Here is a 13978-nt window from a genome sequence, read left to right on the forward strand (position 1 = left end):
CTCTCGGGCAGTCAGAAAAAAGCCTGCTCTGGGTGAGGTGTCGTCAATAAGTGCTGGTTTGCTGACCGTGTTTTCCTCTCTGTGAAATTGCTCTAAGTGTTGATTCTTTTTAAGCTAAAAATTATTTATGCTTGAAAACTTACTTACCTTAGAACAAAGTTCTTGAGTTTAAAGTGTACATAAAAAGAAGTGTTATTTTTCTAAATTGGTCTCGGACTGATTCTTTTGTGTGTGTCTCATTTATTCCTCTGAGTACAACAAATGCTTAGCACTACCCTCGGATAAGCGTACCTGCTTGCCCACAGAGTACCACAAAAGAGCATTAGTCCTATCTACTTTTGCCTCTAGAAACCAATTGGGAATCTACAGGACACTGCACGGTGTATGGAAGGAAATGTCTCCTTGGCATGGTTACCCCCTGACTTTGCCTTTGCTGATGCTAAGTTTTGATTTCAAAGTGTGCTGAGGCCTGCTAACCAGGCTCCAGCGCCAGTGTTCTTTCCCTAACCTGTACTTTTGTTTCCACAATTGGCACACCCTGGCATCCAGGTAAGTCCCTTGTAACTGGTACCAAGGGCCCTGATGCCAGGGAAGGTCTCTAAGGGCTGCAGCATATCTTTTGCCAGCTTGTGTGTGCTGGTGAGGACAAAACGAGTAAGTCGACATGGCACTCCCCTCAGGGTGCCATGCCAACCTCACACTGCCTATGCAGTATAGATAAGTCACCCCTCTAGCAGGCCTTACAGCCCTAAGGCAGGGTGCACTATACCATAGGCGAGGGCATAAGTGCATGAGCACTATGCCCCTAGTGTCTAAGCAAAACCTTAGACATTGTAAGTGCAGGGTAGCCATAAGAGTATATGGTCTGGGAGTCTGTCATGCACGAACTCCACAGCACCATAATGGCTACACTGAAAACTGTGAAGTTTGGTATCAAACTTCTCAGCACAATAAATGCACACTGATGCCAGTGTACATTTTATTGTAACATACACCCCAGAGGGCACCTTGAGGTGCCCCCTAAAACCTTAACAGACTATCCGTGTAGGCTGACTAGTTTTAGCAGCCTGCCACACACCACACATGTTGCTGGCCACATGGGGAGAGTGCCTTTGTCACTCTGTGGCTAGTAACAAAGCCTGTACTGGGTGGAGATGCTTATCACCTCCCCCTGCAGGAACTGTAACACCTGGCGGTGAGCCTCAAAGGCTCACCCCCTTTGTTACAGCACCCCAGGGCACTCCAGCTAGTGGAGTTGTCTGCCCCCTCCGGCCACGGCCCCACTTTTGGCAGCAAGGCCGGAGGAGATAATGAGAAAAACAAGGAGGAGTCACTGGCTGGTCAGGACAGCCCCTAAGGTGTCCTGAGCTGAGGTGACTAACTTTTAGAAATCCTCCATCTTGCAGATGGAGGATTCCCCCAATAGGATTAGGGCTGTGCCCCCCTCCCCTCAGGGAGGAGGCACAAAGAGGGTGTAGCCACCCTCAGGGCTAGTAGCCATTGGCTACTAACCCCCTAGACCTAAACACGTCCTTAAACTTAGTATTTAAGGGATCCCCAGAACCTAGGAACGCAGATTCCTGCAACCTAAGAAGAAGAGGACTGCTAAGCTGAATAACCCTGCAGAGAAGACAGAGACACCAACTGCTTTGGCCCCAGCTCTACCGGCCTGTCTCCCCCCCCCTTCTGAAGACACTGCTCCAGCGACGCTTTCCACAGGGACCAGCGACCTCTGAAGCCTCAGAGGACTGCCCTGCATCTAGAAGGACCAAGAACTCCCGTGGACAGCGGCTCTGTTCACCAAAGACTGCAACTTTGCAACAAAGAAGCAACTTTGAAACAACTTGCGTTTCCCGCCGGAAGCGTGAGACTTGACACACTGCACCCGACGCCCCCGGCTCGACTTGTGGAGAACAATCACTTCAGGGAGGACTCCCAGGCGACTGGGAGACTGTGAGTAGCCAGAGTTGAGCCCCCACAGTGACGCCTGCACAGGGAATCCCGAAGCTCCGCCTGACCGCAACTGCCTGCTTCTAAGAACCCGACCTAAGGCAGGGTGCACTATACCATAGGTGAGGGCACCAGTGCATGAGCACTGTGCCCCTACAGTGTCTAAGCAAAACCTTGGACATTGTAAATGCAGGGTAGCCATAAGAGTATATGGTCTGGGAGTCTGTCATGCACGAACTCCACAGCACCATAATGGCTACACTGAAAACTTTGAAGTTTGCTATCAAACTTCTCAGCACAATAAATGCACACTGATGTCAGTGTACATTTTATTGTAACATACACCCCAGAGGGCACCTTAGAGGTGCCCCCTGAAACCTTAACCGACTATCCGTGTAGGCTGACTAGTTTTAGCAGCCTGCCACACTAGTGACATGTTGCTGGCCACATGGGGAGAGTGCCTTTGTCACTCTGTGGCTAGTAACAAAGCCTGTACTGGGTGGAGGTGCGTCACACCTCCCCCTGCAGGAACTGTAACACCTGGCGGTGAGCCTCAAAGGCTCACCCCCTTTCTTACAGCACCCCGGGCACTCTAGCTAGTGGAGTTGCCCGCCCCCTCCGGCCACGGGCCCACTTTTGGCGGCAAGGCCGGAGGAGATAATGAGAAAAACAAGGAGTCGTCACTGGCCAGTCAGGACAGCCCCCTAAGGTGTCCTGAGCTGAAATGACTCTGACTTTTAGAAATCCTCCATCTTGCAGATGGAGGATTCCCCCAATAGGGATAGGAATGTGCCCCCCTAGCCTTGGGAGGAGGCACAGAGAGGGTGTACCCACCCTCAGGGCTAGTAGCCATTGGCTACTAACCCCCCAGACCTAAAACACGCCCTTAAATTTAGTGTTTAAGGGCTCCCCAGAACCTAGGAACTCAGATTCCTGCAACCTAAGAAGAAAAGGGCTGCTAAGCTGAAAAACCCTACAGAGAAGACGGAGACACCAACTGCTTTGGCCCCAGCTCTACCGGCCTGTCTCCTCCCCCCCCCTTCTAAAGACACTGCTCCAGCGACGCTTTCCCCAGGGACCAGCGACCTCTGAATCCTCAGAGGACTGCTCTGCTCTAGAAGGACCAAGAAACTCCCGAGGACAGCGGCCCTGTTCACCAAAGACTTCAACTTTGAAACAAAGCAGCAACTTTGAAACAACTTGTGTTTCCCGCCGGAAGCGTGAGACTTGCTACTCTGCACCCGACGCCCCCGGCTCGACTTGTGGAGAACAATCACTTCAGGGAGGACTCCCCGGCGACTGCGAGACCGTGCGTAGCCAGAGTTTCCCCCCTGAGCCCCCACAGCGACGCCTGCAGAGGGAATCCCGAGGCTCCCCCTGCCTGCATCGCTGAAGAGACCCCTTGGTCTCCCATTGAAACCTATTGAAAACCTGACACATGTTTGCACACTGCACCCGGCTGCCCCCGTGCTGCTGAGGGTGTACTTTCTTTGGGGACTTGTGTCTCCCCCGGTGCTGTACAAAACCCCCCTGGTCTGCCCTCCGAAGATGCGGGTACTTACCTGCTGACAGACTGGAACCGGGGCACCCCTTCTCCATTGAAGCCTATGCGTTTTGGGCACCACTTTGACCTCTGCACCTGACCGGCCCTGAGCTGCTGGTGTGGTAACTTTGGGGTTGCTCTGAACCCCCAACGGTGGGCTACCTTGGACTCAAACTTGAACCCCGTAGGTGATTTACTTACCTGCAAAAACTAATAAACTCTTAATCCCCCCAGGAAACTGTTGAAAATTGCACTGTCTAGTTTTAAAATAGCTATATGTGATTTATGTGAAAACTGTATATGCTATTTTGCTAATTCAAAGTTCCTAAAGTACCTACCTGCAATACCTTTCATTTGAAGTATTACATGTAAATCTTGAACCTGTGGTTCTTAAAATAAACTAAGAAAAGATATTTTTCTATACCAAAACCTATTGGCCTGGAATTGTCTCTGAGTGTGTGTTCCTCATTTATTGCCTGTGTGTGTACAACAAATGCTTAACACTACTCCTTTGATAAGCCTACTGCTCGACCACACTACCACAAAATAGAGCATTAGTATTCTCTTTTTTTGCCACTATCTTACCTCTAAGGGGAACCCTTGGACTCTGTGCATACTATTCCTTACTTTGAAATTGTGCATACAGAGCCAATTTCCTACAGTGTACTTTTAACTGCACCATCTAGAGAGCTAGCTTCCCTCAGTTGTCAATTGTGGGTTTTGCCTGGACTCTTTACACAATGTACCTTGTTTTGGTCTAATATATAAAGAGCCAGCTTCCCCCAAGGGGTCGTCTTCTTTCCCATAAGTTGCTTGTTTACTCTCTATCACCACTATCCTGAGAGATTCAAGTGACTAAAGATACTGCATGGTCATTTATGTTGAGTGCAACAGTATTGTAGCACTAGACTACCGCTGGTAGATGACGGCTGTCACAGATACTTCCCTGTAACCCCGGACTGTCCTCGGCCCCAGAAGAGAGCCACGGAGTTGGTTTAATCTTGAACAAATGACATTGGATTGCAGCAGACACTGCTGTTTACTCATTGTAGATGTGACTCCGCTTTTGTTTACCTAAACAGTGGTGAGATCTGAACTAGTGAATGCAATTTTGAGATAACTGAGGGCTTTAACATGTTGATGTAAAACAGAGATTTGGACATGGGAGGGCATCCATAGTTCTGCTAAAATGGCCCACAATTTGGGATCAAACTAAACTGATACCCAAACTAATGAAGCTTCTGTAAACTCCAGACCTGGTGCGCCAAGTATTTTTAAGTGAGATAGCTGAACCTATGCAGCCAAAAAACTGACTGTAAAATAGACAGTTTAGGTTTGGTCTAATTTTGTTTTCGCTGGCAAGTGTTCCTGTTTTTTACAGTAGGATTGGCCAAAACATGTCCCTGTCTTACCAGCGCACCTAAAAGTAACTTGGGGTCCTTCAGGTACAATTAGTTTTGTTTTAAATCCTCCTCCATTTTGTTTCCTTGAAGGGGGCGGACTCTTCCTGTTATAACTTTGGTTTAAAAATAGAAAAATTTAGGATGTATCCTTGTTCAGGCATTTTAGGCTACGATCTGGGACCATTTTCTTTAGCTGACTTTGCCTTGTTTGTTAGAACAAAAAGCCATATTTTGCCTGCTAGATTTGAGTATTTCGCTATGGTCTGTGTGCAATATAATCGAGCCAAAGCACTAATTTGTTTTCTTTCTCTTCTGCTATCAGCAAAGACAATAGAAGGTCTGTGCACCACATCTTCTCCATCCTTCATTCAGTGGGATGCAATGACTTTCTTTTCTGAAAGTGTTATTAGCCAGATTTTCCGTGTTATGAGCATTGAGGTATGTATTGTGTTGTCCTGGTGTCATGTGTATTTGGAAATCTAAGTGTAATGTCTTGAATGTTTTGATGATGCAATGTTCTCACACTTTTGAGCCTACTTTGATGTCCTAAGTTGTTGCAAGTTACTCTGCTTGTGATCTCACTGACTGAGACTTAATAAATGTGGTGAGTTGAAAAAAAAATAACTGACCAAGGAACTCTGTTTGCCTTACGACTGACATTACCCTAAGGGGCTTGATTCAGCTCTACTCAGGGACTTTAGATGTGCTTGCATTGTAGGGCCTTTGTGGAAGCTAAACTCACAATAGTCTGAGGAAGGTAGGCAAAGAGCTAGAGATTCCCGAAATCTGGATCCAAGAGGTTTTTGTGCTGGTCTTAATTTGGATTTTTCAGGTTAGCACAGCAGGTAAGCTCTCCTTCCCTCCATGGTTCACCGCAACAAGGGAGCTTCGCACACTTCCCAGACTAAGCCTCAGTCTACACCAACTTCATTACCCCTCGGATTGCAAGGTATGTAATAAAACATAACACCCTGGACATAACTGAGAGCCAGAATACGAAACCATAACACCCCCCCCCCCAAAAAAAAACGCACACACACACACAAACACACTAAATAAATACACACACACACACACTAAATAAATACACACACACACACTAAATAAATACACACACACTAAATAAATACACACACACACTAAATAAATACACACACACACACACACTAAATAAATACACACACACACACACTAAATAAATACACACACACTGTAGGAAGTTGGCTCTGAATGCACTATTTCAAAGTAAGGAATAGTATGCACAGAGTCCAAGGGTTCCCATTAGAGGTAAGATATTGGCAAAAAGAGACAATACTAATACTCTATTTTGTGGTAGTGTGGTCGAGCAGTAGGCTTATCAAAGGAGTAGTGTTAAGCATTTGTTGTACACACACAGGCAATAAATGAGGAACAGACACTCAAAGACAATTCCAGGCCAATAGGTTTTTGTATAGAAAAATATATTTTCTTAGTTCATTTTAAGAACCACAGGTTCAAATTTTACATGTAATACTTCAAATGAAAGGTATTGCCGGTAAGTACTTTAGGAACATTGAATAATCACAATAGCATTTATTCTTTTCAAATAAATCACATATAGCTATTTTAAAACTAGATACAGTGCAATTTTCACAGTTCCTAGTGGGAGTAAGAGTTTGTTAGTTCTTGCAGGTAAGTAAACCACCTACGGGGTTCAAGTTTGGGTCCAAAGTAGCCCACCGTTGGGGGTTCAGAGCAACCCCAAAGTTACCACACCAGCAGCTCAGGGCCGGTCAGGTGCAGAGGTCAAAGTGGTGCCCAAAACGCATAGGCTTCAATGGAGAAGGGGGTGCCCCGGTTCCAGTCTGCCAGCAGGTAAGTACCCGCGTCTTCGGAGGGCAGACCAGGGGGGTTTTATAGGGCACCGGGGGGACACAAGTTAGCACAGAAAGTACACCCTCAGCAGCACGGGGGCGGCCGGGTGCAGTGTGCAAACATGCGTCGGGTTTCCAATAGAAATCAATGGGAGACCAAGGGGTCTCTTCAGCGATGCAGGCAAGGGGGGGGGGCTCCTTGGGGTAGCCCCCACCTGGGCATGGGAGAGGGCCTCCTGGGGGTCACTCCTGCACTGGAGTTCCAATCTTTCAGGTCCTGGGGGCTGCGGGTGCAGAGTCTTTACCAGGCGTCGGGATCTGGGAGTCAGGCAGTCGCGGTCAGGGGGAGCCTCGGGATTCCCTCTGCAGGTGTCGCTGTGGGGGCTCTGGTGGGGCAACTCTGGCTACTCACGGTCTCGCAGTCGCCGGGGAGTCCTCCCTGAAGTGTTGTTTCTCCACAAGTCGAGCCGGGGGCGTTGGGTGCAGAGTAGCAAGTCTCACGCTTCCGGCGGGAAACGCAGTTGTTTTAAAGTTGCAGTCTTGGATGAACAGAGCCGCTGTCCTCGGGAGTTTCTTGGTCCTTCTAGAGCAGGGCAGTTCTCTGAGGATTCGGAGGTCGCTGGTCCCTGGGGAGAGCGTCGCTGGAGCAGTGTCTTTAGCAGTGGGGCGACAGGCCGGTACAGCTGGGTCCAAAGCAGTTGGTGTCTCCGTCTTCTCTGCAGGGTTTTTCAGCTTAGCAGTCCTCTTCTTCTTAGGTTGCAGGAATCTGAGTTCCTAGGTTCTGGGGTGCCCCTAAATACAGAATTTAGGGGTGTGTTTAGGTCGGGGAGGGCAGTAGCCAATGGCTACTAGCCCTGAGGGTGGCTACACCCTCTTTGTGCCTCCTCCCAGGGGGAGGGGGGTCACATTCCTATCCCTATTGGGGGAATCCTCCATCTGCAAGATGGAGGATTTCTAGAAGTCAGTCACCTCAGCTCAGGTTGCCTTAGGGGCTGTCCTGACTGGCCAGTGACTCCTCCTTGTTTTTCTCATTATCTCCTCCGGCCTTGCCGCCAAAAGTGGGGCCGTGGCCGAAGGGGGCGGGCAACTCCACTAGCTGGAATGCCCTGGGGTGCAGTAACAAAGGGGGTGAACCTTTGAGGCTCACCGCCAGGTGTTACAGTTCCTGCAGGGGGAGGTGATAAGCATCTCCACCCAGTACAGGCTTTGTTACTAGCCACAGAGTGACAAAGGCACTCTCCCCATGTGGCCAGCAACATGTCTGGTGTGTGGCAGGCTGCTAAAACTAGTCAGCCTACACGGATAGTCGGTTAAGGTTTCAGGGGGCACCTCTAAGGTGCCCTCTGGGGTGTATGTTACAATAAAATGTACACTGGCATCAGTGTGCATTTATTGTGCTGAGAAGTTTGATACCAAACTTCACAGTTTTCAGTGTAGCCATTATGGTGCTGTGGAGTTCATGTTTGACAGACTCCCAGACCATATACTCTTATGGCTACCCTGCACTTTCAATGTCTAAGGTTTTGCTTAGACACTGTAGGGGCACAGTGCTCATGCACTGGTGCCCTCACCTATGGTATAGTGCCCCCTGCCTTAGGGCTGTAAGGCCTGCTAGAGGGGTGACTTATCTATACAGCATAGGCAGTGTGAGGTCGGCATGGCACCCTGAGGGGAGTGCCATGTCGACTTACTCGTTTTGTCCTCACTAGCACACACAAGCTGGCAAGCAGTGTGTCTGTGCTGAGTGAGGGGTCCCCAGGGTGGCATAAGATATGCTGCAGCCCTTAGAGACCTTCCCTGGCATCAGGGCCTTTGGTACCAGGGGTACCAGTTACAAGGGACTTACCTGGATGCCAGGGTGTGCCAATTGTGGAAACAAAGGTACAGGTTAGGGAAAGAACACTGGTGCTGGGGCCTGGTTAGCATCCCTCAGCACACTTTCAAATCAAAACTTAGCATCAGCAAAGGCAAAAGGTCAGGGGGTAACCATGCCAAGGAGGCATTTCCTTACACCCCCTCACCCCCCCCTTTCCCCCCAAACAAAAGAGGATGAGACTAACCTTTCCCAAGAGAGTCTTCATTTTCTAAGTGGAAGAACCTGGAAAGGCTATCTGCATTGGCATGGGCAGTCCCAGGTCTGTGTTCCACTATAAAGTCCATTCCCTGTAGGGAGATGGACCACCTCAACAGTTTTGGATTTTCACCTTTCATTTGCATCAGCCATCTGAGAGGTCTGTGGTCAGTTTGAACTACAAAGTGAGTACCAAAGAGGTATGGTCTCAGCTTCTTCAGGGACCAAACCACAGCAAAGGCCTCCCTCTCAATGGCACTCCAAAGATGCTCCCTGGGGAGTAACCTCCTGCTAATGAAAGCAACAGGCTGGTCAAGGCCATCATCATTTGTTTGGGACAAAACTGCCCCTATCCCATGTTCAGAGGCATCTGTTTGCACAATGAACTGCTTGGAGTAATCTGGAGCTTTTAGAACTGGTGCTGTGCACATTGCTTGTTTCAGGGTGTCAAAGGCCTGTTGACATTCTACAGTCCAGTTTACTTTCTTGGGCATTTTCTTGGAGGTAAGTCCTGTGAGGGCTGTCACTATGGATCCATATCCCTTCACAAACCTCCTGTAGTACCCAGTCAAGCCAAGGAATGCCCTGACTTGAGTCTGGGTTTTTGGAGCTTCCCAGTCCAGCATAGTCTGTATCTTAGGCTGGAGTGGCTGAACTTGGCCTCCACCTACAAGGTGTCCCAAGTAAACCACAGTTCCCTGCCCTATCTGGCATTTGGATGCCTTGATAGAGAGGCCTGCTGATTGCAGAGCCTTCAAAACCTTCAGGTGGACCAGGTGATCCTGCCAGCTGGAGCTAAAGACAGCAATATCATCAAGCTAAGCTGCACTAAAGGACTCCAAACCAGCTAGGACTTGATTCACCAACCTTTGGAAGGTGGCAGGGGCATTCTTTAAACCAAAGGGCATAACAGTAAACTGATAATGCCCATCAGGTGTGAAGAATGCTGTCTTTTCTTTTGCTCCTGGTGCCATTTTGATTTGCCAGTACCCTGCAGTTAAGTCAAAGGTACTTAAGAATTTGGCAGCACCTAATTTATCAATCAGTTCATCAGCCCTTGGAATGGGATGGGCATCTGTCTTGGTGACGGAATTAAGTCCTCTGTAGTGCACACAAAACCTCATCTCTCTCTTTCCATCTTTGGTGTGAGGTTTGGGGACTAAGACCACTGGGCTAGCCCAGGGGCTGTCGGAGTGCTCAATGACTCCCAATTCCAGCATCTTGTGGACTTCCACCTTGATGCTTTCCTTAACTTGATCAGACTGTCTGAATATTTTATTTTTGACAGGCATGCTGTCTCCTGTGTCCACATCATGGGTACACAGGTGTGTCTGACCAGGGGTTAGGGAAAAGAGCTCAGCAAACTGTTGCAGGACCTTCCTACAGTCAGATTGCTGTTGGCTAGAGAGGGTGTCTGAATAGATCACTCCATCCACTGAGCCATCTTTTGGGTCTGATGAGAGGAGATCAGGGAGAGGCTCACTCTCAGCTTCCTTGTCCTCATCTGTTACCATCAACAGATTCACATCAGCCCTGTCATGGAAGAGCTTAAGGCGGTTCACATGGATCACCCTCTTGGGGCTCCTGCTAGTGCCTAGGTCCACCAGGTAGGTGACCTGACTCTTCTTTTCTAGCACTGGGTAAGGGCCACTCCATTTGTCTTGAAGTGCCCTGGGAGCCACAGGCTCCAGAACCCAGACTTTCTGCCCTGGCTGAAATTCAACCATAGCTGCCTTTTGGTCATACCAAAACTTCTGGAGCCGTTGGCTGGCCTCAAGGTTTTTACTTGCCTTTTCCATGTACTCTGCCATCCTTGATCGAAGGCCAAGTACATAGTCCACTATGTCTTGTTTAGGCTCCTGAAGAGGTCTCTCCCAGCCTTCTTTCACAAGAGCTAGTGGTCCCCTTACAGGGTGGCCAAACAGAAGTTCAAAGGGTGAGAACCCTACTCCCTTCTGAGGCACCTCTCTGTAAGCGAAAAGCAGACATGGCAAGAGGACATCCCATCTCCTTTTGAGTTTTTCTGGGAGCCCCATGATCATGCCTTTTAATGTCTTGTTGAATCTCTCAACACGGCCATTAGTTTGTGGATGGTAGGGTGTAGTGAATTTATAAGTCACTCCACACTCATTCCACATGTGTTTCAGGTATGCTGACATGAAGTTGGTACCTCTGTCAGACACCACCTTCTTAGGGAAGCCCACTCTGGTAAAAATACCAATGAGGGCCTTGGCTACTGCAGGGGCAGTAGTCGACCTAAGGGGAATAGCTTCAAGGTATCTAGTAGCATGATCCACTACTACTAGTATGTACATGTTCCCTGAGGCTGTAGGAGGTTCAAGTGGACCCACTATGTCAACACCCACTCTTTCAAAGGGGACCCCCACCACTGGAAGTGGAATGAGGGGGTCCTTTGGGTGTCCACCTGTCTTACCACTGGCTTGACAGGTGGTACAGGAGACACAAAACTCCTTGACCTTCTGGGACATGTTGGGCCAATAGAAGTGGTTGACTAGTCTCTCCCACGTCTTGGTGTGTCCCAAATGCCCAGCAAGAGGAATATCATGGGCTAAGGTCAGTATGAACTCTCTAAACTCCTGAGGCACTACCACTCTCCTAGTGGCACCAGGTTTGAGATCTCTTGCCTCAGTTTAAAGGAGTGCATCTTCCCAATAGACCCTATGTGTTCCAGTTTTCTTGCCATTGGACTCTTCAGCAGCTTGCTGCCTAAGGCCTTCAAGAGAGAGACAGGTTTCTTGCCCCTTACACAACTGCTCCCTTGAGGGTCCCCCTGGGCCTAAGAGCTCAACCTCCTAAGGTTCTAACTCCATAGGCTCAGTTCCCTCAGAGGGCAGAACTTCTTCCTGAGAAGAGAGGTTCTCTTTTTGTTGTTGTGTTGCAGCTGGTTTCCCAGTTGTCTTTCCTTTTCTCTTGGTAGGCTGGGCCCTTTTTCCAGGCTCCAACTCTACTTTTTCACCCTGAGCCTTGCACTGTGCCCTTGTCTTGACACACACCAGTTCAGGGATACCCAGCATGGCTGCATGGGTTTTCAGTTCTACCCCAGCCCATGCTGAGGACTCCAGGTCATTTCCAAGCAAACAGTCTACTGGGATATTTGAGGAGACCACCACCTGTTTCAGGCCATTGACCCCTCCCCACTCTAAAGTTACCATAGCCATGGGATGTACTTTAGTCTGACTGTCAGCGTTGGTGACTGGGTACGTTTGTCCAGCCAGGTATTGACCAGGGGAAACCAGTTTCTCTGTCACCATGGTGACACTGGCACCTGTATCCCTCAGGCCTTCTACACTTGTCCCATTAATTAAGAGCTGCTGCCTGTATTTTTGCATGTTAGGGGGCCAGGCAGCCAGTGTGGCTAAATCCACCCCACCCTCATAGACTAATGTAGCTTCAGTGTGACACCTGATTTACTCTGGGCACACTGTTGATCCCACTTGGAGACTAGCCATTCCAGTGTTAGCTGGAGTGGAGTTAGAAGTGGTACTTTTCTTGGGACAGGCCTTGTCTCCAGTTTGGTGTCCAGGCTGATTACAGCTACGACACCAGGCCTTTTTGGGATCAAAGTTTTTACCCTTGTACCCACAATTGGATTGTGAAGAGGCTCTGGGCCCATCCTCCTATGCAGGTTTTTGGGGGCCTGTAGAAGACTCTTTACTATTTTTGTTTTTGGATGTCTCAGCACCCTTCCCCTGGGGAGGCTTTGTGACCCCTTTCTTTTGGTCACCCCCTGTGGAAGTCTTGGTCACCCTAGTCTTGACCCCATGGTCCGCCTTCTTTCCCAATTCTTGGGGAGAAATTGGTCCTAGGTCTACCAGATGCTGATGCAGTTTATCATTTGAACAATTACTTAACAGGTGTTCTTTCACAAATAAATTGTACAGCCCATCTGTAGGAAGTTGGCTCTGTATGTGCTATTTCAAAGTAAGGAATAGCATGCACAGAGTCCAAGGGTTCCCCTTAGAGGTAAAATAGTGGTAAAAAGAGATAATACTAATGCTCTATTTTGTGGTAGTGTGGTCGAGCAGTAGGCTTATCCAAGGAGTAGTGTTAAGCATTTGTTGTACATACACACAGACAATAAATGAGGTACACACACTCAGAGACAAATCCAGCCAATAGGTTTTGTTATAGAAAAATATATTTTCTTAGTTTATTTTAAGAACCACAGGTTCAAATTTAACATGTAATATCGTGTTTGAAAGGTATTGCAGGTAAGTACATTAGGAACTTTGAATCATTTCAATTGCATGTATACTTTTCAAGTTATTCACAAATAGCTTTTTCAAAAGTGGACACTTAGTGCAATTTTCACAGTTCCTGGGGGAGGTAAGTTTTTGTTAGTTTTACCAGGTAAGTAAGACACTTACAGGGTTCAGTTCTTGGTCCAAGGTAGCCCACCGTTGGGGGTTCAGAGCAACCCCAAAGTTACCACACCAGCAGCTCAGGGCCGGTCAGGTGCAGAGTTCAAAGTGGTGCCCAAAACGCATAGGCTTCAATGGAGAGGAGGGGGTGCCCCGGTTCCAGTCTGCCAGCAGGTAAGTACCCGCGTCTTCGGGGGGCAGACCAGGGGGGTTTTGTAGGGCACCGGGGGGGACACAAGCCCACACAGAAATTTCACCCTCAGCGGCGCGGGGGCGGCCGGGTGCAGTGTTAGAACAAGCGTCGGGTTCGCAATGGAAGTCAATGAGAGATCAAGGGATCTCTTCAGCGCTGCAGGCAGGCAAGGGGGGGCTTCCTCGGGGAAACCTCCACTTGGGCAAGGGAGAGGGACTCCTGGGGGTCACTTCTGCAGTGAAAGTCTGGTCCTTCAGGTCCTGGGGGCTGCGGGTGCAGGGTCTTTTCCAGGCGTCGGGACTTAGGTTTCAGAGAGTCGCTGTCAGGGGAAGCCTCGGGATTCCCTCTGCAGGCGGCGCTGTGGGGGCTCAGGGGGGACAGGTTTTGGTACTCACAGTCGTAGAGTAGTCCGGGGGTCCTCCCTGAGGTGTTGGTTCTCCACCAGCCGAGTCGGGGTCGCCGGGTGCAGTGTTGCAAGTCTCACGCTTCTTGCGGGGAGATTGCAGGGTTCTTTAAAGCTGCTCCTTTGGATAAAGTTGCAGTCTTTTTGGAGCAGGTCCGCTGTCCTCGGGAGTTTCTTGTC

At 49.1% G+C, this 13978-nt stretch overlaps 1 protein-coding gene across 1 annotated transcript in view; it reads left to right on the forward strand.

The window, feature by feature from the left end:
• Window positions 1-13978, forward strand: part of XPO5 (exportin 5) — a 579115-nt gene that overhangs the window by 162673 nt on the left and 402464 nt on the right. Inside the window, exon 14 of the mRNA XM_069236247.1 lies at window positions 5219-5334. Within this exon, the coding sequence (XP_069092348.1) occupies window positions 5219-5334 (116 nt within the window). The remainder of the gene's footprint in view (window positions 1-5218; window positions 5335-13978) is intronic.

This window comes from Pleurodeles waltl, chromosome 5 (genome assembly GCF_031143425.1).
Source record: "Pleurodeles waltl isolate 20211129_DDA chromosome 5, aPleWal1.hap1.20221129, whole genome shotgun sequence".
NCBI classification, from domain to species: Eukaryota; Metazoa; Chordata; class Amphibia; order Caudata; family Salamandridae; genus Pleurodeles; species Pleurodeles waltl.